The sequence below is a fragment of the Synchiropus splendidus genome, chromosome 2, assembly GCF_027744825.2.
Source record: "Synchiropus splendidus isolate RoL2022-P1 chromosome 2, RoL_Sspl_1.0, whole genome shotgun sequence".
NCBI classification, from domain to species: Eukaryota; Metazoa; Chordata; class Actinopteri; order Syngnathiformes; family Callionymidae; genus Synchiropus; species Synchiropus splendidus.
The window spans coordinates 32,089,435-32,114,039 of NC_071335.1; the positions used below are offsets into that span (position 1 = coordinate 32,089,435).

General features: G+C 43.4%; 1 protein-coding gene across 2 annotated transcripts; it reads left to right on the forward strand.

Annotated features, from left to right (window-relative positions):
• Positions 1-624: 624 nt before the first annotated feature.
• LOC128754432 (max-interacting protein 1-like) lies at positions 625-23,159 on the forward strand. 2 transcript variants are annotated; one of them, XM_053857043.1, is made up of 6 exons: positions 625-946; positions 3,327-3,429; positions 6,176-6,205; positions 18,887-19,001; positions 19,848-20,046; positions 20,278-23,159. In XM_053857043.1, the coding sequence occupies exons 1-6, from the start codon at positions 721-723 to the stop codon at positions 20,439-20,441; spliced, it is 837 nt and encodes a 278-aa protein (XP_053713018.1). In that variant the 5' UTR covers positions 625-720; the 3' UTR covers positions 20,442-23,159. The 2 variants fall into 2 exon arrangements, with proteins under 2 accessions (XP_053713018.1, XP_053713020.1); XM_053857045.1 differs by lacking the exon at positions 625-946 and adding an exon at positions 2,686-3,155 and having other exon boundaries at positions 20,278-23,158.
• The last annotated feature ends 1,446 nt before the right edge of the window (positions 23,160-24,605 follow it).

Here is a 24,605-nt window from a genome sequence, read left to right on the forward strand (position 1 = left end):
GGGTGTGTGAGGGAGCTACGGTGAGAGGCGAGGGACACACTGAGGAGGTTCACCTGCAGACATTTAACAGTCACCTGCGTGTGTTTGGGATGGGTTCTCAAGGGGCCCAGCTATGTGGGACAAGGCATCAAAGGGCACGTGCAGACAGACAAGACAGAAACTCACACCTCCAGACCATCTAAATTTACCGATTGGCCTCTTCATGTTTTTGATCAATGGGAGGAAGTGCCTGGCGTAAAGAGTGCACACAAACTACACACAGAGATGTATTAATTGAAGAGGTCTGAAGAGGAACATCTCATTATTAAAGGCTCCCATCTGAAGTATGATGGTTGTGCTCATGGTGTCATGGTGCCAACAGGTGCGGCAGGCATTAGGAGGCTAGTTTAAAAGGTACTTCCCATTTTTTGAAGGAAGAATTCAAAGGAAACAAAAATGTAGCTTAACTTCTTACCTATTATATCTGGAATTAAGACATGAGGATGTGTAGTTGTAGTTTTTACAGTGCTAATATGACGCTCTGAAAAAGGGCGAGCATTAGGACCATGCGGAAGCCCTCGTGCTGGGGGGGCGGGCTCCGGTTCTCCCGTGCGCTAGCGTCGCCTGACATTGGCCACAGTTCCACCTCGCGTACAGGAAAATCAGGAGCCGCCTGAGCAGCGACTGGTCTCAGCGTCCACTGGTCCCAGCAGCGCATTCACCTCCCAACTCGGAGCAAAGATGGCCAAAAGTGAGAAGCCGATCACTTTGAAGAGTGAGGACTTCTTCTTTGACTCGGACGCGTCCCTCTTGGACCCGCGCGACTTGGACATGTCCAGTTGTTCTCTGGATGACGTCTTCAACTCCGATAACTCCCACATGAAGCATCTCAACACTTTTCTGAAAAACGTACACGTTCTGCTGGAGGCTGCGAGGTTTCTCGACAGCGCCGACAGGAAGGACGGAAGTGAGTTGATTTTTGTGCTGAATCTCTCTCTCCCTCTCTGAATTCCGACTCCCAGTTCACGCAACTTAAGCACCTCTGCCGGCCAGAAGCGCAGCTTCCTGTGTCTGGGTACCAGACCCTGGTCATCGGTGCGGATATCTCGAATACATGTTTTGCAGCTGGATCGCGTTCAAGTCTCCAAATGTGCAACCACGCAGGGATTTTGGAGAAGCAGCTTGCATGCACGCGCTGGCGTCACTCGGTTCTGACCGATGTGAGCACATTGCAGTGCCCTCCAACTCAGTTTTAGGATGATGTCATTGTTAGAGCAGAAACCTCGCTGTCTCGCTGCTCTCTCGCTTTCTTCGCCTCCCATATAAGGACGGACGGAAGAGGTGACCGTCTAGTTATGATACCGTTCTGACGCGTCATGATAGTCGAGAAATCTTCTTATCGTTAGATTGTGCTTTATGGACGAACTGACCAAATGACATGTCCCACCACCAACGGTCGTTGGTGGCCACACCTTTCAGTGAGTACTCGGGAAATGTCGCTCTCAAAAAAGTTGTGCCCTGAAAATGATTTTTACCAGAAGCAGCGTCCACAGTTCGGCCTCTCTCCAGATTGTTTGCTTCCTGCTGCCTGTGGGCGTGTTTCGCTGCTTCCACATGGCGCAGGCGCTCTCGTTCATTGGTCAGACTCGCGCTCAACCCACGGGCTCTGTCAAAGCCATCGGCCAATGAGAGGATGGGTCGTCGGTGACGTCACATGTTGCTGGGCCTAGCTTCAGCCGGCAAGTCCACCCCCAGGCCTAGATGGATTGTGGGACTTGTAGGCTGAATAGAATTTGGATTGTTGAACGAGACCGTTCCCGGGCACAGGGTGCCCTGTATTTGTGGGGCTGTCATGCGGTCCGCGTCAAATGTTCAGTAAAATTTAGTTTGCAAACTTTGACCTGCACATAAAACCTGGTTCATAAGAATCATTAGTCCTGCAAGGGAAAATTCCAAATGTAGGACTGTTTATTAATATTATTATTTTAAATGTAGTAAAAAAAAATCATTCTACCTGTATCCAAAGACTTAGCTTTTTAAATTATTGAAATAATGTCCCCAAATTAATGATGCAGTTTTCCATATTATGCAGTTTTAAGCGAGTGACCGTTTTGATGATTATTGTCATTCAAATTGATTGATTTACATGAGAATTAAAAGTGATAAATTTGAGTCCTTTATTATGTGGCATACATTTAGTTACTTGTATTTTGATCACATTAATTGATGATTATAGGATTTACATTTGAAACCTTTGTTTTATTACTTTTATTGTTAGAATACCTTTATTTATAAGTGACAGTCTGCGTCATTACTTACTTAATAAACTTGATACATAACATATTAAAAAATGACTGAATGTCACTTGTATTAGCAACTTAGTTCGCTCTCATGACAGTGTCTAACAAGATTCTACCCAAAAGCTTCTCAAGTGTGATATGAGCACTAATATTTCCCAGGAATGTGATATGATTTCTCATGGGAAATTATTTATGGTGATGTTATCACATGGCAGCGAGTTATTAATATAATGTTGTGATTGGAACTATGCATCATATGAATATTGTATTATACTGCAAACACATTTTATTAGATTAAAAAATGCATTTTCGACGGGTTTTAGTCGCATGTTAAAGTACTCTGTTTCCCAGAATGCTTTGCGCGTGGGTTGGGCTCTCCCAGCTCTGTCCCGCCCCTCAGCTGTGCTGCTAGGTAAACAAACAGCAGCGTAGAGGAGAGAGCAGTCGAGGGCAGTTTGCTGTCCCGGCTTTTATATGATTTATATTATTTTGTAAAGCTTTCATATAGAACTTGCGTGTATCCCTCGTTGATTTAATTGACATCCTTTTGCATGTTGTGTATCAACGAAACACGACAGCTACCGTCCAGCGAAAGCTAGCTGAAGAACACGGGATTTCCTTTCTTTTTTCCCTTGACGGTTGTTTTTTTCCGCTTCCACCCGAATATTTTTGGTTACTTGAGTGTAAAAAACAACTGATGCACTGCTTAAGTTGTGTGTCAAAGCGACTCGTCGTGTTTGCTGCTAAGGATAAGAGCCGAGGGAAGCGTAGCTAACGTTCACCGCCGCCAGCCTCCGGACAGAATGACTGCTGTTCAGCTCATAAATATCCAGCTCATATTGGAAGCGGCGGAATATCTCGAAAGGAGAGACAGAGGTGATGTTGTCACGTGTATCCAGCGTTTTGCCATTGTATGAATCTCTTCATAATGGAGCACCATCCCTGATTGATTGAACTGATTGACAATTGTCGACATCTTTTAAAATTATGTCGTGTTCAAAGTGCTCCGTCTGTTGACGACATTTGTGTTTTTTCCGTTTCCCTCAGAGTGTGAACATGGTTATGCTTCAACATTTCCATCAAATCAAAGCCCAAACTACCAGAGGCAAAAAAAATTCCGGAGTAAGAAATTCACCAGTAACCACAATAGGTAAGAACCCTTTCTCTTTAAGTGTTTTTTGTTGGCTGCAGGCATCTTGTTGTGTTTGTTAGAAGGACGGCTAAATTCTAGATAACACTCGGACACTGGGGCTGCATGAATCATTCATTTGAGGGCACCATGTCCAATGGAGGTTCACCGTGAACATGGGAGTCGGGGGTGGCTCCCGCTTTTCACTGAGCTTTTCATCAGCTGATAGTCAAAAGGGACTGCAGCGAATGAGGTTAGGGATCATGGACAAAGTGACTGCATCTTAAAGGGGAATGTCCTCACTCATAAAGGAGACATCCTTCTACCCAGTCATGCTTAGCTTTTGGAAAATCTGGGACGGCTGTTTATATAAAGAGGTGAAGTCTTGCTCTCACACCGATGCTTTGTTATTTGTTTAACGCGAAGCATGTTTTAAAAGCTAATCGGTGACATTTATTTTGTTAAGCTATACTCTGACCATACAGATTCAGTGGCATGGTTTATGGGTTGTGTGCACCGATCCCTTGATTCTCTTCCCCCCTCTTTTAACATTAATGTGGAAGCAGGGAACAAACCTCATATTACTCATCATGTGCTGCTGCAGATTTCTGCATGGCAACAGTAGGGACCACTGTGATAAAGTGTGGCATGGCATGAGTGGGTGCTTTCATTGACATGCTACTGTATATTCAATTACACTGCAGGGTCAGTTACACGTCAGCCTCCATTCAATTGCGAGATACCTGAAATGGGCCGATAAGCTATTTCTTAAGGAGTTTCTCCAAGCTAGTGACAAGGAGGAGGATGAATATTCCCACTGCATCTATGTTGGTAGATGCACAATTTGTAGGGTGATGTTTTCCCTTGATCTCCACGGAAACCTTTTCACGGCTCAACTAATGAGATAGCACCATCTACGATTTACCGCAATTCCCATCTTCAAACTGCATATCCCCTACGGCCCTCCAGTTTTAGTTGACATGCCAACTATCGTACTCCACTTTCTCTAGGGGTGACTATACTAGAAATGTGTTAAAGATATAACCTGAAACATGGTGTCAATCCCAGGGTGAAGATCTGTTTGTATTTATAGGCTTCTGGTGTATCATTAATGCATTGTTGGATTGTTGCTTTTAGTATATTTCACTATATCATTTTAAACAATGGGGTAAGTTATTGGATTGTGTGCAATAGAAGTTGTTTATTTTTTAGTTATTATTCATTTTATGTGCCAGTACTGTCTTGGTGCGGCTGTCTGCGCTTCAGTGAGTGGAGGCTTTAAGTGATGAGCTTATCTGATGCTGTCCTCACTAGCCAGCTCTTTACAGCAGGGTTGCTTTATCTCACTGACCCACTCTATGTGTGTATGTGGCTACGTACACACATGCAAATACACATCGCAAAAGAAAGCTCAATGCAGTCGTGTCTGGCCTTGAGCCAGATTAGAATCTGCCGTGCATTGTTGTGGAGCTGCAGACACGTGCAGATCTGATTTCAGATGAAGGAAATTGAGGAGTAACTTTTGGAAAGCCTGCTGATCTCCCTGAGTAATGGGCAGAAACTCTTTAGAGTGTGCTTTGGTTCTATGGAGGAACGCAACACTTCATTGCTATGCGAGCTGAAGTATCGAGTGGCATTGCCTTTGTATAATAGATAAATAGTTTTGCGCAACTGACAGAGTTAGACAGAAACGAAACAGTTCTTCATAGCAAATCTGTTGTTACCCAACTGAATGAAAAAAAAAAAGAAGTGTAAGGATTGTTTTCTGTTGCTGTTGACAGATAGTCGTAAAATGTGTCAAATCTATCTTATCACGAGTGAAAGCACCATCTGTTGATGAGGAATTGGATGGAAGTGTGCGTGTTACAAAGAGAGCTAATTTGTTTATCTGGGTGGCAACCTCCTCAATGTACATAGCAACATCACACGCCATTGTTACCGGTCACAAATGCCTTCCTATGCAAAGACTCGCCAGAGAATGTCTACTAAGTCTACTAAGAAGGTACCGTGGGTGATTAAGGTTTACACCAATAAGAGTACCATGTTTCCAAAAATGTGAATGTGGCCTTTACATCGATGAGCCCTCTCTCTTTTTTATATTTATTTGGTTGTTCAGCAAGACATTTTTGATGGTAGTGTCCCGACCTGGACTCAGTTGTTGTCATGTTGTATCAAATCTCCTGCCACAGTTGACTTAACAGCCACTCTTGCATACTTAACCACTCTGAGCGCTGATTCATTTTAATGGAAACATATGGTGTTTTTATTGGCATAAATAGTTAATCAGAAATAAATTATTTCCTCTTTGCATGGGGCAGTTTTACAGGTCCAAAAGCAGTCTTGGTGCCTCCTGTCTTAAGCATGTGCTGTCGGTAATCTCTTGACAGAGCGGTGCTTACTTTAAGAATTAAAAATAGACGGCAAATTCTGTTGCAGTATTTACACGAGAGGGGATCTTCTGAACTCCATATAAACATGGGGTTATTGTGACAATTGGTATTGTAATTTTGTCAAATGGGTTGTTAAAGCATCAAAGGAGGTGCTGCTTGTTGCTACACTAAGGCAGGGGACCTGGTTTTTCATAGTACATTATTAATAGAGCACTGGCTTTCTGTTGCTGAATGCAGGGAGTAGACATATTCATAACTGTTCCAGCTCTATTCTAACTGCAAATGGTTTCAGCCCATGTTTTTGTCGTCTTATGCCTTAGGAAATGCAAATTGTTTTGTCGCATTGAGTGACTCTCATCATGTCTTTTCTCTTGCAGGTCCACACATAATGAATTGGAGAAGAATAGGTGAGTGGCCATTTTCATTGTAAAAAAAAAAAAAGCCCATACAAATCTGTCGCTCTGTATGAATTGTATTGAAGTCATCTTGTTCTCTGCAAAAACAACTGAAAACTCATACTGATAAAATGTAAGCATGCTCACACTCACATGTTTTTCCTTTTTTATTTAATTTAAATATAGATATATTTTAAGGGTTTGATTCATCTAGTGTAATTACATCTCAAGAAAAGGGATGGGAATAGAGGATGAAACTTCCGGTGAGTTAAAAATAGAGTGGATGCATCATATTGCCACACTTCTCCAGCTGGTCAGCGCGCTGTCCCTGCCAAATTGTAGCCACCATTTCGAGGTTGCGGTAATTCAGGTGTCGCTTCTACTGAAGCGCACCTGAAGTGGTTGCCAGGTTTGCTGTGCACGCACAGCAATCCAGGTTGTTCTGGGTAAGAAGCTCCCTTCTAAGTGTTTGGCAGCGCCGAAGGGTGACATATCAGAGTAGTGACCTGTGAGTCAGTAATGAGATTAAATTGTACACATGCCAAAACAATCCTTTTTAAGGTTAAGTAAAAATAGATTAGTAATGGAGTAGTTCCGCATCACTGTGATTTCATTCCTGTCATGTCGTGAGTGCTGCGTCTATTGAAACACGTCTCTCCTCTCACTCCTGGCACAACTTCCGTGTCCATCTCGACTGGAAAAGGCTGCAGCAGAGCAGGGTGGCTATGAGAACAGAATGTGCTGTACCGTACTGCTGTGCCAAATTGAAATACAATGTATGGTTTTCTCCATTTCTCATTTTGTCCCTCCCTTTCTAAGCATTAGCCTGGTGTTACTGTCGTCTAATTGCCAAAGAGCAAAGGATCATTTAAATGTCCATTAGCAAAACAAGGGGCTTAAATTGAAATGGTAATCCCATCCGTTTAGAAGTATATTCAGTCAGATTCATTTTTAATCCAAGCGTTTGGCTGCAGTAAATCCAATTCTTTCAGTAGACTGTATACGCTGCAGTTGCTCCCTATGTTGTGCCCGGCTGATGACATGATTCTGTCGAAGTTGCGGCTTTGCTGGCAGTATATGTGGTATATATTGGAAGATCTATAAGGTCAACCATGACAGTGAATTTCTCCACCCGCTCCTTTCATGTGCCGCAGCCTGTCTTGCCAACCACGGCAATAAGATGATAGGGTTTGACAAGAAGCTTTAGTACCAAAGTACAAATAAAATGGTGGTCACATTGTGTTCCGCTGAATAACATTCTTGCTTTGACACATTGTATTTGCAATCTTCCGTAATTTGACTCTGCTTGTTACTGATGTAGTTCCCATAAACCAGCAGTTAGTCACTCTTTGATAAATGCCAAATTTACATGGCGCAATCTTAATATGAAAAATACACAAAAACACCACATATTTTACTTCCCCTATGTAAACTACTCTTCCTTATTGTATGCAATTTGCGGGGCGGTATCATTAGATTTACTTTTTACCTGGTGGTAGCTGGGCGACCAACCTCTTTAATATTGGAGCCTTTTGCCTTGGCTCATGTTTGTGGAAATGTTATTTTATTTTATTTATGCTGGCCGAAAAGCTGTTTGAACCTATAAAATCGCTTCAGTTTGCCACGCCAATATTTGTCCACACTTGTTTGTATAAAAGGACTTTCACTAGAGCTTGTCATGCATGTGCGTGTTTTTCTAAACCAGTGGTCTAAAAAAAGTCACTTCTGTTTTCAACAGCCTTTGGGGCGTGCGCATGGAATACATTTTCTCTGGTGGTGCTCATGCTATTTGAAGAAAACCAAACGTGCCTCTCAACAAGTCTTTCTGTTGTCTGCCTATAAGTGCAGCCCATTCCCAGGCTTTGCTGAAGGGCCTGAAACTGGGACCGTTTGTTCTGACCAACGTGACGACTTGTAAGCCTTTCTTGGCTCAGAAAAGCAGCTTAAGGGACTTGATCTTTGGTCTGGTGAGCTCAGCTGCAGCAGGCACACGTGCTAACCCACCGCGCTACCCCCACTAACTCACAGTGGGCCACCGGCTGCTCGCCTTTAATAGCTTAGCTTGACTGGGCTTAGCCAATGGTGTTGTCACAGGACAAGGAAGTAATTGACAGACTGACGTAATAAGCAGACGGATAGGTCGACACACCTGACTAAGGGATCTCTTCGGCATCACGCAATCCAGAGCACTCGCCATTGAAACACAGTCACGGGCATGGCTGAACACTCGACACTAGTGGCTTGCTGCAGCTGAAACTGTCGGCCAAAAAGGCAGTGACAGTGTTTTGTCCTCTGAGGCGTCGAGCTGAATTCACGTCCATCGATCAGTCCACTGACTAGACTGGCAGGTTGGACGACCTCTTTGCCTCAGTCATGAGGGGACGGAAAAATCCATCTACCTAAAGACAAACTTGGAAGGTCAAAGCGAAGAGTTGACGTTCCCTCTAAACAGCATCCAATAAGTGAATCTATACATGAGAATCAGAAAAATCAATGTGTGATTTGTCTTGATAAGCAGCAGCTATAAATTCTCTTAAAATCTCATTGGTATCCAAAGTCTGCATTTATTATGAGTTGCACTTGTTGATTGTCATAAATCACTTTTTTCCTTCTTCTCTCAGCTCTAAAAACCCATGAAAGCCTAGGTGACATATCTTTCTGAAGTGTTACCTTAACTTTAAACTGTACTGGCTGATGAAAAGACCCAAGACATTGCTCTGTCCTTGGGCGTTTCCCATCAGAGAATGACACTGCTAGTCAGCCTCCTCGACCATTACTTCTCCGTCCTAGTCATGCCTGTTCTCCCCTTGTCCTCATTTGCATCCATGAGCCCCATTGGTTGTCCTGGTCCATCCTTTTTAACATTCTTGGTCATGTCTCCTGCCTCCTCTGTCCACTTGTCCAAACCTTCCCTTGATCATATGTCGCTGCATGATGTGAAAGTGCTGACTTGTAAATAGTGTTCGACAGAATTTAGAATGTCCTGTGGAGAGCAGAGCTTTGAACTATATTGTGACAATTGTCTCAAAGACATGTGCGGTTTCTTTACAGCTAGCTGTGAATTGCTGCTATTGCCGAAGTGATGGACAGTCCAGAGTGTCAGGGCATTGCAGACCACTCAATCCGGGTTTTTTTGTCACCCTATATGATGGATGACCAGCTGTTGATATACGCAGTTTAGTATATTGCAAGTCGACTGAAGGGATGTCTATCCTTAGGTGGAATGGACATCAGTCAGTGTCAGCTCATTCTGATCCTGCTACACTGCACTTTTTTGTCTGGGATCAATAAAATAAAACATGTTACTCTGCTTCATTTGTGGGCTACAAGTTGCGTAATGGTTGGGTGGAACGTTATCTTCAGTGGGGTTCAGTAAAATGCCTGCTTTGGACGATGTGATGTTCCATCACAGCCACATAAGGACGAGGTTGCAGTCACGTCCCGTTCCTGATGGAATGCACCCCTTCCTTCTTCGTGCGCTTCTGTCTGCCCCAGACATCTCAGCCTTGAATCATGTGGTCTCAGTTCAAAATCTTTCAGGCTTAATCCTTGTAATTTTTTCAATCTAAACAGACCAACATAAGGTAGACTGAGAATTAGTGACAAGGCGCCGCGAGGGGAAGAAAGGAAGGAAGGAAAATTGTGAAAGATGCAAGACTCAATTAGGCTAAATCTAACCACGGCTTCTATTTTTAGTCCTACAGCTGGGGGAAAGGGGAAAACACTGCTGTGTTCTGACCAGTTATAGGTTAGCTTTCATCCAATGAGAGCAGAGAGATGAATAAGCAGTTAAGAGACTCTTGTCATTGCTATACCTCATTAAAACGAAAACATGATTGGCAAATTGTTCCAGTGACGTGACTCGCTTGAAAATAGGTCAAGTGAAATTTCAGAGTCCATTACTTGAACAGTGTGTTGGTGTGGGTCTCATATGTCTGGACATATGAATGCTGTGCATGACATAGAAATTTGGATTACGTGCAAAGCCCCCATTCTCTAGAGAAAGTATTAAAACACATCGGCAACTTTAAAGTGAAGGCGGAAACATGGGCACCACACATTAGGCTGAGACAACATCTGGCTGGGTCCTGAGGACCGAGCGGGTTTTAATCTCGTGGTAACTGAGGGACAAAAAGGGTCAAACTTGAATTTATTATGCAGGAATCAGAAGATATGTATTTGAGTCCAGATGAGATTAATGTATTGTAAGTTTAAGTTTAGATGCGTAAACTCCTATTCCTTATCTCATGATATCATGTGAGTAGATGTCTGTTCATTGCATTAAAAGCGCCTGTCATGCAGTTTGCTAAATCCCCCTCTCGTGTCTTTTATTTTCATTTTTTACATTTGTCAGTGGTGCAGATTAGACGGCAGTGTGCACGTGTGAACTAATCCATGTGTTAGTGATGGGTTTCTGCCCTGGTCACTGCGATGGCAGCCCTCCCCGCCTCGGCTTCGCTCCTGCTAACCTTGAGCGTGCGTGTGGACGAGCATGCTTTTGTCTGCAACATACAGTGAATTACTGCACTTCATCTACTTTCTTTTAATTTCTTCTGATTTGTTTCTGCTCTGTTTCCACCATTGTCAAGCATCATCCTCTCTTCTGCACTGATGCTTTACACTTCACCTCTCCAAATAGCTTTAGCATATTACCATCACAACAGCCCAAATCTGCCTGGTAACATCATTTCTTTTTAATTTGCTTCATCTTTTTCAGCATCAAGTCTGGTTTAGGGACAGTCATGTGTTTGAGTTTTAGGGAAATGGCTGGTGTTTATCCAGTTTTCAGCAGCTTTGAAGCTTTACATGGATTGGTTTTTTTTTTTCATATTACAATTCATGTTCTTGGAATTGAGTCTCATGATGATAAAAAAACATCAGCCTGCTCACTATCCATGAGGAATAAAAGGAGGATATTTCCACCCCAGCATTCCATGCTAAATTCCCCCCCATTTATTGAAAATGTAGGTCAAGATCCAAACTTCAATAGAAACCAAGGAGTGGTTTGTTGGATCTGGTAAAACTGTGTTGCTTGAGGATGACTGGCTTTCCTTTCCATTTTTAACTTTTTGTCTATTTGTGATGTTGCGATAAGAGTCTCTACGGACTAGGTACAAGTGTGTACTACTCAATGTGATTGACCCATGATGTATTTATTGGAGAGTGAACCTTTTCTGTGTTAAAATAACTGCTCTAGTTTTAGTGTGTCGCAAATTTGGGTGCTTCAGTATCTTTAGCATTCAAATAAACGGTAAAAAATAAAAACGTAATCATTACTGCACATAAAGTCTTATTGAAAAGCCAATGTATAATCTTTCTGTAGCCATATTTCTAGATTCCCTACTACAGTTTGGTCCTATGCTTTAGGTAGATGTCTTGGTGGACAACATCTTTATATCTTATATTCATGGTTGGCTCGAGTCCGTGACCTTATATTCGAATGTTATAACCTTCACTGAAGATGTAGAAAATAAAAAAAGAGTGATGTTAAGTCATATAAAACTATTGACTATTCTTCAGCATTTCCTCTTGTGACTTCTTGTAATTTTGTTGGTCTACAACAAAATCAATACCAGAGCGTCATTCAAGAATATGAAAAGATCAGTTTCTGCAAGCGGTGCATCCTCCTGAAGTTTCATTCCTGCACTGTTTGCACAAATGCAGTCCCTGGAGTTTGATGCCGTGGCCCATGCAAGCTGGTGTTCTTTTAGATGGGTTTGCAAATGTAGCCTTTCTCATCTCAATTAAATCCAGAAAACACTGCAAAATATAGTTTCTCATTTTAGTAAGCAGAGAAACTTGAGAAGCTATGTAATAACTTTGATTGTATCTTTGGGTTTTACTCGGACTGTGCTATTAGATTGAGTATACAATAATAAGCCTTTTTTGAAGGACTATTGTATTTCTAATCAGGCAACTTGCCAACAGGTTATGGACCCAATCGTCTTTTTCTACTTGATCTCACACTTTAGACATGTACTGGACCCCCTTATCGTGCAAATTCAAGTGAGGTTTATGACTCAAAGAACAAGATATCTGATAGAATGACTTGCTTGTGGATAGCTGTGCGTTCCTAAGGCTGAGTGACTCTGAACAGGTGGATCGACAAACATCCCACATGTTAAGTTTTGTAGTAAGTTGGTGGTCACTGAAAACAGTGGAGATCCCCTCGTGCTGGTTGCTTTGTGCCCTCAGCTAGTTTCTAGGCAGATTACACAGACAGAGCACCCCTCTCCTCCCCCACTCACAATACATCTCACCCTCTCAGTCAGTCTCTCTTTGCATCTATCCCATCTGTTCACATTTCATAAAGGGGATGAGGAAAGCATCAGTCAGAGAGTTTAGTGGATGTAGAAACCGAGGAGATGCTGTGATCTGGTGCTGTGTGCGAGTGTGTGGGCGCAAAGGGGGTTGGTCACAAGATGACGGTCAAACCAAAAACACCTCTTGCAACTATTTGTGTTGTGGGTTTTTTTTTCAGTTTGGCTCGTTCTGGTTGTTTCATCTCTGAGCATGAGAAAAAAAAAGATAGTGCTGAACATCCATTGATACATCTGAAATCAAATCATGACTGTTCCAGAAAACCCTTGGTGATCTGTTGTTTCCTACCACTGTTTTAAAAATCCATTCATCTGCTCGCAGCCCTTTGAGCGAACCTGTGACCTCGTGTCATGTGAGCGAGGTGGAGAATGACATGTGATTGACATGACGTCACATGAGAGACGTAGAAAAAGAAAAAGGCATCCTTGCCATAAAAACCATTGCTGCTCTTTTTTTGTTGTCTCAGCGATCCGCTAAACAAAGGTGGGGAACAAACACATTGTTTCAGTGTGGGGTTGTTGGAGTGTGCAGTCATGACAATGATGATGCACAAAAAAACTACACAGTATAATAGGGGTTTGTAGTGTGTTCTGGTTTATTTACATACAGTTGATATGTGTGGTTGGATCTGCATCGCACAGAAACAATGTGTTTTAAATCAGCCATATTTATATGTTGAATTGGAGTGGAGAGCCACCAGCTCCTACTAGCAATGGGTGCCTAGCAGAACAATCATGTCTCTCCGGTCCTCCTCTCACCTTTGCTATATAGTTCTGTTTCCACTCCGCAATATCATGTAAGCTTCTTGAGCGAGCTGATCTTTGCTGCTTTGGTGATTTTTTTTTTTCCTGCTTATTCTTGTAAATACATCTGTCAATTAACGTACGTTGGATGTGAGTGGTCCTCCGCCCTAGAACATCTGATAAAATCCTTCCACAATAATCAAATATTTGCTTCTGGATTCATAATGTTCTTTACAATTGTAGTATTCCCAAAAGTTGCCCTTCAGCTTATGTTGTGCATCATGGGACTTGGAGGATGACTGGTTGCAATGTTTTTTTGTTGGTCGGCTTTGAGTAATAGACATAAGATATTGACGGCCAAATGTGGCCCTCGGGCCATGGGTTTGACTCGCCTGATTCTCAATTGCCTGTCAGTCTGTTCGTCTCATTACCTTAGAGCTGTTGGGCAACGGCTTTCAAGCAGACATGAAAAGTATTTAACTACTGGTCGGAAGTAAGTGCTATTAGATCATGCAAAACCAGGGATTCTACATAAAAGCCTGGTGGGAGACAAGGCGGCCATGTGTTTGACCCCCTCTCCATGTATATTGCATGCCACCATCTGCAGTATGGATCCCTGTACCACATGTTCCAACACTTGGTTGATGATTTGAGAGAATCGCTTTCACGTGACACATGATCAGGAAGCCTAAGCGAAGTGAATATCCGAGGACCCTCTTGTCATTTGTAAAATACGCAGCGTCAATATAACTCCACATGTAGTCCACGTGACCGACCTCCCCTCCAGCACCAGATAATTCGACATTGACTGAACGCCCAGTGCACATGGCTTAACCAGCTATAAATGAGGCTTTGTATTACAAAATGCTCTTAACCAGCCCTTTAATCTTTGACCTGACTCCGAAAGAGAATTCACTGCTTCTGTAGACGAAGCTCTTGTCTCCAGCTGCAGTTCAGGGGACGATCAAGCAGCCACTTCTCCTCTTCCTCTCTTCCTCTCTCTCTCTCCGACAATGTGTGATGATGGTAAAGATCCACCACTGAACTGACATCACTGATGTGTCATTAGTGTAATAACTGGGTGAAGGGTCAGAGTCCCTCTCCATGTTTTAGAAGTAGGTCAGTGTGGACGGGAGCGCAGGGGGATCGCTGAAAAGAAGGGTATTGACTGGTGTACGGGCTGGAAATCTGACGCTTCCCTTTAAGAGCCAGTCCAGTAATTATGTCAGACGTCGTGGCCTGAGAAGTTATCTATTATTTATCTATTCACAAGTTAGAAAACTAGAGCAGCCTATTCCCCCTTCTCCACCGCTCAAGCATCAATGAACAGTTTCTGTCTTGTTGGATCATCAGTAAAACAGTCACACTTTTATGCAAAGTGTAGCACATTTCAATAAACCTTTTTTTAGTCGTCCCGACTGCCTTTGAGTTGACTAATCTGTTATACGTCATGTGCAGGATACACGTTACCATGCTCAATAAAATTTCAATATCTGATGGATGCCATACAAATTCTATTTGCCACATATATCTTCACGACTGTTCCAGTATGTCCTCGCCTACCCTCATTTATAGTCATGTGTTACAACCTCATGCAGGACGTAAAGGCTGTAGATTTGATCATGTTTGAGTCCTGGACTTTTTTAAAAATATATATATATAAGGAAAATGCGCGTAAGCAAGGGTCTGAGTTCCCGTCTGTTTTATTGAATTGCGCTGGAGATGACTTCTAGAATTCTAAAACATGCAAGCATTTGCCCACATACAGCCAACAGTTTTGGCTGGATGATTCAAGGATGAGTGGGTTGTGCGATGTTATCAGAGAACGATGTATATTTGATGTGTGTGGGCGGCGAGGGGGCAGATCAGCCATACCTTCGAAAGAACGACACTCTGTTTCATGTAGTGAGCAGGAGCCAGAGATGACCAATGTGAGAGAACGTGCTTGTCTTATTCAGTTTGGTGTGTTAGTTCCGGCGTAGAGAACACCAAGCCTTGCAATCCGATGAAATATAATTGAATGAATACTGAAAGAGCAAATGGAGAGGCAGGCATGCGATTCAAGAGGAGCTGGGATCAGCAGGCGGGTGAGATGCGGTGACCTGTGGATCTTTGGCATCGCCATCACAAGTCGAAGCCAAAAGAGAGAGCTGCCTGCCTCCGTTCCATCTGGGATGTGAAAACAAGCCTTTGAAAACATTGTACACAAACTGCAGTTTTTATGTTGCACATAAAATACATTAGGTTTGATGTTGAAGTGTCTGTTTGGAACTAGCCACTGGGATCTGGACTGGTGGAAGCCATAGTGACACGTGAGCTGCAGCTAGCCCCAGTCTTCAATGCAAGTATGCTGGGAGCATTTAAGGGCGCTGGGTTGCATTGCCCCAAGATATAAAGTAGTCTGACATGTGATGTGACCATCCTGTTTTTGACGCTGTCATGTGGTAGCACTAGAAGAACTTCCTCATCTAGTGATTTAGAAATGCTGAGTCTTTTACCTTCATGCTGACAAGTCAGGTTTAGTCCACGAGATGCTCAGTGAGCAAGTTATGATATCTGTAAGTCATGGGTTCCAAAACCAGCTGTTACAGTGCTGTAATGTCTGAATATTCCAGCGTGCTCTTATAATATGTGATGAATTAGTCCTCTCTAATGCCCAACTTTTTATTTGGATTACTTTAAAAAGGACAGGAAAATTCAGCCTTTGTGTTTACATACTCTGATAGTGCGTTTAACAAGATGCATTGTTGCCCACAGATACAGAAACATGACACATGGTATGCCATGTTTTGCCTGTTAGCTGTAATTGCGAAGGACAACTGTACACATTTGTGGTTTACCTGTGGCATATTCACTGTATCACCTTTTCAACTTAATGGTTTAGTAAGACTTTTTATGGACTTGAAATTAGCAATTCATAAGTGAAAGACATTATCCCAGGTGGAAGATTTGATGCTTGGGAGAATGACGGTGCTGTGTTTTCTTCGAAAAGAAACTGTGAGTCCTAGCTCCCTTGTGTCTTTTAAAACTAGTGTAATAACTTGGTCTTGTTAGTCTCCACCTGTGGAGGAGTTAAAGTTAGTCTCCCCACTGAGGACTCACCTTTTACCTTTTTATGTAACTGGTTGCCGTCGTTTCTAAGAACCGCTCTCTGGTGTTAGCACACAGCCGTTGAGAGAAACCGGCCTCAGGTATTTTTAGTCACAAGCCTCCGCTCCTATTGTAAGCTTGAAACGCTTTAAGCTTGCTGGCTGCAGGTCAACATGATAAACAAACCCTTTCAGGGATAAGAGCTTTCCGAAGCGCACAAGTAGCCAAGGGTTTCTGACCTCCGACCTTTTAGTGAGATAGCTGTGGCAGCCGACCCTGTCAGACCCGTGCCCGACTTTATCGTACACCTGGAGCCATCACCAAACTGGCTTTCTCTGTCAATGCATTTAAAAGGCTAAAAATAACTTCTGTAGTTTCACTTTCGCTTCCAGCAGCTCGGCGTGACTCAGTGGCACCAAATAGAACTCTCTCAGTCATTGTTATGTGCTGTTCTCGCCCCAGCCCTGCTGATAATTGAAGGGGTTCTCTGACCTCAGTGGTTATCATGAGTGTTCCGCAGAAGCAGAGGGGCGGCCTGCGCCATATTATGACAAATGCTGCGCAGACATCTCACAAGCCGTCTCCTGATTCCAGATAAGGCGGGACGGTTTGGAGTCGACGTGCTGCTGACTGGTCACACTGAACGTTCAGTTCTTTGGAACGGGACAGTGAGAAATCTGTGCTTTCAGTCTGGTTTGACTGAATTTAGTTTACCGACATGCTGCGGGAAGCCTTCATGGTAATGCCGTAATTGGATATTCTGACTGTGGTGGTTGTTTTGCCGAACCTCAGGTTGATCATGTCAGCGTGTCACTAAAATGGTCATCTAGGTTCTTAAGAGGTCTTATCTTGGTGTTTGACAGCACAGACTGAGACGTGTCCTGCTCTGCTCCCCAGGAATCAGTAGCAACTTGTAGCTTCTGCTGACAGACTGCAGTGCTACGAGTGCTTTCTATGAGTTTGTGAATATGGAGCCACTATATATTTGTCTGATCCTCCTGAGACCCATAAAAGGACAAGACATTTTTGCCTTTCAGCACCTTCAGGCTTTTTCTTTTTAACTCTGACCCGTCAGACACATTGATAGTAAAGTGTCAGACAGTACAGTATTTTCATATCAAGTGATAAAGAAAATAATAGTGATAGTTAGGCGTGAGTATTGGCAACAACCTTGAGAGCATCAGAGTGTCATATCACAACACTGCGATATTCTGTATTGTGATATTGTAAATGGTTACCTAAAAAAAACAAATCACGCCACTATCATTACTCAAAATGAAAAGGGCATTTGTTTGTTTTTTTATTTTATTTAAAAAAAAACTGATGGCAGATCAATAGTATATAAGATGTTAAAGTTCTTCTTCCAACAAAAATGGATTCTCCCTGATGAGCAAAGCTTGGGCCCTCAGAGGTTGAACGGTGTGACTGCTCTCTACCAACATGGCTAACTAGGGATAGAAAGAAAAGCAACCACACCCGATAAAGGTCAGTGATTGCTGTGTAAATCTGGCGCCCTCAGTGTGTGTGTCTGACGTCGTCCGGGTCAGATGTGTCTCTACCTGCCTGCTGAGTGAGATTGTGAGTCGATGTGGCCTCGGCACATTTCTGTGATGGAGGCCATCACCCAGACAGACTGATAACCATCATGCTGCTCCCCAGACTTGATATGGTCCCTCTTCTACTTTAAGCACTGTAGATAAAATCAGGGCACCTCCCATGTTCACGCTGCTTTGACTCCTGAAACGTGTACGTCGCTGGAATGAAGTTGTTATCGGCGTGGCCCACCTCCCTCCTACACTCTCAGACGTAGCTACACGCCCGCACTCCTGGGTCGTCCTCCAGCAGCGGGGGAGAGCTCAGTTTTGCTTCCGTGGCTTTTGGCTCCTCTCGAGATCCACAGTCTGGGCTCTGACCCCTCCTCAGGCCGGCCTTGTTAATGGAGGTCTGATTGTGTTATGGCATAATTATCTTCCTTTACCTCTCAACCCAGAGCCATTAGCAGGATAGATAGCACCTCAGGCAGCTCTGCAGTCACAAAGTAAGGGACTGTGTAGACGATGGACTCTTCTCAACACTGGGAAATACCATGCCCTTCCACTCCGCCTAGGATGTGGTGAATATGAGGAGATGGTGCTACACACATATGCATATATATATATATATATATATATATATATATATATATATATATATATATATATATATATATATATATATATATATATATATATATATATATATATATATATACACACACACACATAAGTAACATCTGACTTACGGCCGGGATCAGATCTGACCAACCGACAGTTACAGCAGCACAGTATCCCAGCATCTCACTCTCACACAGTGATCTGCCACTACAGTAGAACCTATAACCATCGCGTCGGCTATTTTCAATGGCATTTGACTTGCGTCCAATCCGACTTACGACCGGTTGGTCGGAACCGATCCATATATATATATATTTTTTTTTCCTATTTAACTTGATAGTGTTTCAACTGGTGGTGTTCATCCCGTGTGTCTGCTTCCTCTGCAGGCGAGCTCACCTGCGGCTGTGTCTGGAGCGGTTGAAGGCGCTGATACCGCTGGGACCGGACTGCAACCGCCACACCACACTGGGCCTCCTCAACAAAGCCAAAGCACATATAAAGGTGAGATGTGTGATCGGACTAGGGTCAAGTTAAACCAGTCTTGCTGGTCGGCTCTTATGATTGAATCATTTGTTTTTGATTGTGTTTCAAATGCCGAGGTCCACGGCAACAAGAGTGTCACAGGTCTCCTTTACTAAAATGTTTTCAGATTCAAACTTGTCTTTTTGAGTGAAAAAAACATTTTTTTTTCTTGTCGGTCAATTTTAAATCTCATTTTATTAAATCGATTTTGACATTTTTAGTGAGTTTTAAAAGGTGTAGAGGTGTATTCAAAGAGTATTTGAGAGTTTCAAAGCGTATCCCCAGCGGGCCTAATCTCTGTTCTAATAATTTGTGCACAAATAAACAAGAAATTCTCAAAATAACAATTCTACAGATGACTCTGCTGCTGTCACCTCGGCGACTCCACTCTGTCTGCGCCTTATCTCAGGTTATTGTTCTGCCGCGCCGCTGAGCGTCACGGTTATCAGACACCGGTCGTAATTCGTCCCTCTTCCCGGGATGATGTAACGGCTTGAGAGCTAACATAGACTCTGAGTAGATGCTGCCATCGCTCACCACCACACGTGAGCGCTGACAACATGATGGAGTCAGGAGAGCTCAACACACATGCCTCAGGCTGACAACCTGTTGGGTTCGGGTTGTTCAGTTTGGCTGGGAACGTCGGACACACGAAATCTGCTGGATCCCACGCCTCCTAAATGGCAGCCCTGCATGTGCAGCGCTTCCACACTCCGTATAATTAGCAGGGAAGAAGATAATTCCAGCTTTTTGCGCTTCACTCTCCGGTTCTGCTTTTATGGACCCAGCAATTTAACTCGGAGCGTCTTCTTTTGTGTTTGTCAGAAACTTGAAGAGGCGGACAGGAAGAGCCAGTACCAGCTGGAGTCTCTGGAGCGCGAGCAGAGGCACCTCCAACGCCAACTGGAGCTGCTCAGGGGAGGCAGTGGAGCTGCCATCCAGAGCTGCCCAGGGGAGGGCGAGCGGATACGCATGGACAGTGTGGGATCCACCCTCTGCTCCGACCGCTCCGACTCCGACCAAGGTGAGCCCAACCAGTCGATAATACACAGTCTATTCATGAAACCCTTTTGCTGCCTCAACTGTGTGTCGGTGACTTTGAGGCTGGAGGACACACACTGCGGTGTTTAGAGCAGGAACTAACTTTAACAACAGTTTGGAGAGTTTCAAACATCTCATGGGGCTTGGAAAAAAAATGGCTGCCACCGTAAGCCATTGGCAAGTGTTTGTAATGGATTATTTTTGTCTGCTGCAGAGGAGATCGAGGTGGACGTGGAAAGCACAGAGTTCTCCCATGGAGAGCTGGACAGTGTGAGCACGGCCAGCACCAGCGACCTGGACGACCACAGCAGCCTGCAGAGCATGGCCAGCGACGAGGGTTACTCCTCCTGCAGTGTCAAACTTGCCTTCTCCTCCTAATGCCCCGCAGCTCCTCCACCTCCCAGGCCAAACCGTCATCTGAGTTCATCCAGGATGACACACACTCCAGCAGCAGTGCTCCGTCTCCCCGCCTTCGCCCTTGCGTGTCTCCTCCTCGCCCTGATGGAGGCGCTACTGTGGGGTCTGCCTCAGCACCCACACCCCTCGATATTTCGCTATCAATTTTAGAATCCTTTCAGTCCGGCCAAATTCTCAAGAAGTTTTTAAAGACCCCCGATTGATCTAAAATGCACTTAAATTCACTGTGACCCGCGCGGGTGTGTGGGAGGGTCCTGAGCTGACCCCAGGTTTAGGGCCCGGATGAGCAGAAGCACATCAACTCTGAGCGTCCTCTCCTAAGTCGTTGTCTTATTTTCTCCTCCTCTCGACGCCTCAGAAAGTGGGACACTCACTTTGGTGCTATTGTGACAAAAAAAAAAAAAAAACGGCGAGGAAGCAGATCTGATCCGCCCATCAGACGACGGCACAAGGGAAAACCACCAGAGGCGGAAACAAACATTCCTGTTGAAGGTGGCTGTGTTTCTTTTAAAGAGCGATGTTGTCAAGTTTTTCGTTCCCCTTCAAGCAGCTACTACAAGCACTTGTCTACTTTACAGCTCTTTGGAAAAAAGAAAAAAAAAACAGCCCAAAGTCGACAGCAAAAACGTCCAAGCATCCAGAAACTTTGAAAAATGACCACGACCTCTCCAGCAGTAACAAGCAATAACTCTTTCTGTCTCAGTGGTTTGACTCCATTTTTTTCTAACCCCCACTTTAAAATTGAGTGTGACCGTCCAAAACGATAAAGGATCTTGTTTTCTTTTGTAAATACCAATAGCTTAAAAATGACTAATTCTGAAAAAAAGAAAAAAAAGAAAAGGGTAGAGCTCTGGATTAGAATTCTTGCCTCTGTTGCTGTTTAATCTGTGTTATTGTGAATTTTCGGGGGGACAGAATGAATCCTCTTTTGTGCAGCAGTGGTTGTGGCATGAACACTATGACTTTGTGCGGTTCGCAGGCTCAAAATTCACGTTGCCGCTCGGAGGCGGAGAAGACGAAAACACTCTTTCTATTTATTAGATGTGATCTTTTTCTCTCGTTTAAGTGAAAGGGAGTTCAGGGGTGGAGGAAAAGTCTGAGGCGGGGAACAGAAACGGGTCGTATGATGTCAATGTTCAGCATCCAGTCTCCCACAGGCATTAAGAATTGCACTTCAACCACTTGTCCTCCTCATCCATCCTGACGCGTGCGTGTTTGTGTGAAAGAAGAAGAAGAAGTAACATCCATATTTATTCCTTTTAAGTCACAACAAAGGGGGGAAGCTAACTTATTTTTGTCTTATTTGAATTCATGTCGATCCTCATTCCTTATCTAAGCATTGTGTTGTCTCCTTTTTGTTTGTTTTGGGGAGGGTAAAAGATGTAGCCTTTTTTGGTCCCCCGCCCCCTCCATTTTAATGTTATATTTTATGGACACTTGAAATGTAAATGGGCCCCTAAGCTGCTCCTAGTGCTGAGCCTCGTCTGTTTTGAGTCACGGGCCTAGTCAGGGGTCGACCCCGCAACCTTCACATGACAGAAGCTGCTTCCACGCGTCTTGTTTTTTTTATTTGAAAGCTACCTGCGACCATTCGAGTGTGTAGTTACCGATGGAAATAGGAAGTTAGGGACCAGCAGGGTCTGAGATGGACGGGCTCAGAAGAGCTTGTTTTGTCTCTCTCATCTGAATGTAACAAAGGTTCGCTTTGAAATACAAAGCTGACGCCGCGTGGACTCTGCTTCTCCGACTGGATTAGACCGGTTAGACCATATCTGGTCTTCCATCGACTTATCCAAGGGGGTCTTCACCTGATCCAGGCCTTTGATCAGTCAAGACTTAACTGATGAATAATGAGCCGGCTGCTACAAAAAAAGGGGGTCTAAAAATGCTCCTATGTCCTCTTTTAGGAGGACCGTAGTCTTTATAGACTTGTGTTTTAGTTGACAAAAATGTGTCTTACCGATAAATGAAACCCCTCCTCGTGAGGCGCGAACAAATCCTGTGGTTTGTGCGGCAGCGTTCCCACTCTGGTGCTTGACTTTGGAACACAAGAAAAGCCAAACCATCCAACAGCTCTGGGGGGGGGGGACAGTTTACATTATCCTGCCCTCCTTTCTAGATTTTGTCCATCGTCCTGTTTGTGTGTGATGATTTAGAAATTCACTCCCATGGGAGAACAGAACAATTCAGGGTAACTGTAATCTCCTCCCCCCCGCGGACAGATATTAGACGCGGCAGACTCATCCAAAAGATATTCGGCTTCTCTGCTGGTGAAGATCTGAGCAGTGTTGGATGCTGGTGTGAAGTAGCTCGGCCTCTTGTGAGTTATATGCTGCGACACTTCTATATTTTCATAAGCTGATAATCACTACTTTTACCTCTGTGTTTACGTTTCAGACGAACATTGGGTGAGTGTTTGGTTCAGATGTTCAGGAAAGTCAAAAGTTGCATTGTTTATTCTGTCAACCACACTCCGGTCTGGTGCGAGTCGAGACAAAACGGGTCCTAGAGGTGAAGTGAACGTACCAAACAAGCAGTCTTGTTACCCCCGAACCTGTGGCCATCCTTTGTAAAACATGCACTCTGACCAAGACTCTAGATGTGTAAGATGAAGATGCAATACAATAAAAACACAAAGATTTTCAAACCTCATGGACTGACTGTTGTTTGTCGCTGTCAGCCAGACTAGCCTTCTTGTTTAGTGTTTGAAACTCTGTTCCTATGTCGCCCTACCTGTTGTGAAAGACGGGATATCTGATGCCGACTGTATCACGCCCTGTTTTATAAGGAGGAAACAAAACTTCCAATGGAGGATCTGATGGTTGTTTCTACCACTCGCGAAACATCTACACTAGCAAATTGTTTGACAGCCATTTTTCTGTCCTACTTCCTGGTCTGACAAGAAACGCGTTGTGATTGGCTGGCATGTGTCGCGTCATCGTCAAACCAGGAAGTAGCTCCGGTCTCGTTCCAATTGACATTAAATCGTTTCCATTACGCCTTCAATATCAGATTTACTGTGTATGTGTACTCAATATAATCGAAGAGCCTTGTACAGCCAGTTATTTCTAGTCGTCTAAAAGTGCTGCCATAAGCAGAAGTGCATCATTGAGGCATAAATTGACGTGTCAAGGGGTTAAACCAAAACATACTTAGCCCCGACCGATGACGTCACAAAACAACTATGATGCATTATGTGGTTTAGAAAAATACATCATCATACAAAGTCACTTGTCAAAAGATGAATCAGCCAGAAAGTTCCAAGAGCTGTTTCCAAAAACATGAACACACGCTTTCCACCTCAGAATCAGATCAAACTTAGAATTTAACACGGAATCTTGGCTTTATCGTATCAAAATAGATTTTATTAAAATATACATTCACGAATGCTCTTTTTTCTTTATATTTCAATTATATAATATATTGTACTTTTGTAATGTAATTACAAGTGTGTCAAAAAAACCCGTCTTTAGACTGCTGAACGGTGCCATCTAGAGGACAACTGGAGTAATTCAGTTACATGCTGGATATACTGTATTTTCTTATAGTACATATCGATTTGTTTTCAATAACATCATTTTGTGAGACTCAGGTCTGGTCCGGAATAGAAAACCCTTCAATTGTCTACTTGTGTTCGACCATAATAAAATTAAAATTAAGTTACTAAAAACCTGGGTTTCAAGTCGTTTATTTATTAATAAAAACATTGCAAGGCTGACTGACCTAAAATTAAGAATGGTATTATGGCCTGATCATTAAAAAATATATATATTAGTTCAGGCAACATGAAAGTTGTAAAGATTCACACCAGCAGGGGGCGGTAATGTATCGCAGCTGAGTTCCCCATTATTGAGGTGACTGAGGTTGCCATCGTTTCTCTTACCTCTATTTAACTTGCCCTGGCTGCTTCACATGCCGCATAAAAAATGGCAAAACGGAAATATGAGCAGAAATAAATAAATATAATACATAGATAAATTACAATGGAAAACATATTTTATTTTTTTATTTTTATTTTGTGTACATTTTGTCTGGCCTGAAGACAAACTAGCTCTGGTAGTCCAAGCTCGTAAATGCAACACTTGTATGTAGGCTGTGGTGTCTGTGGATATAATGATGAATCTG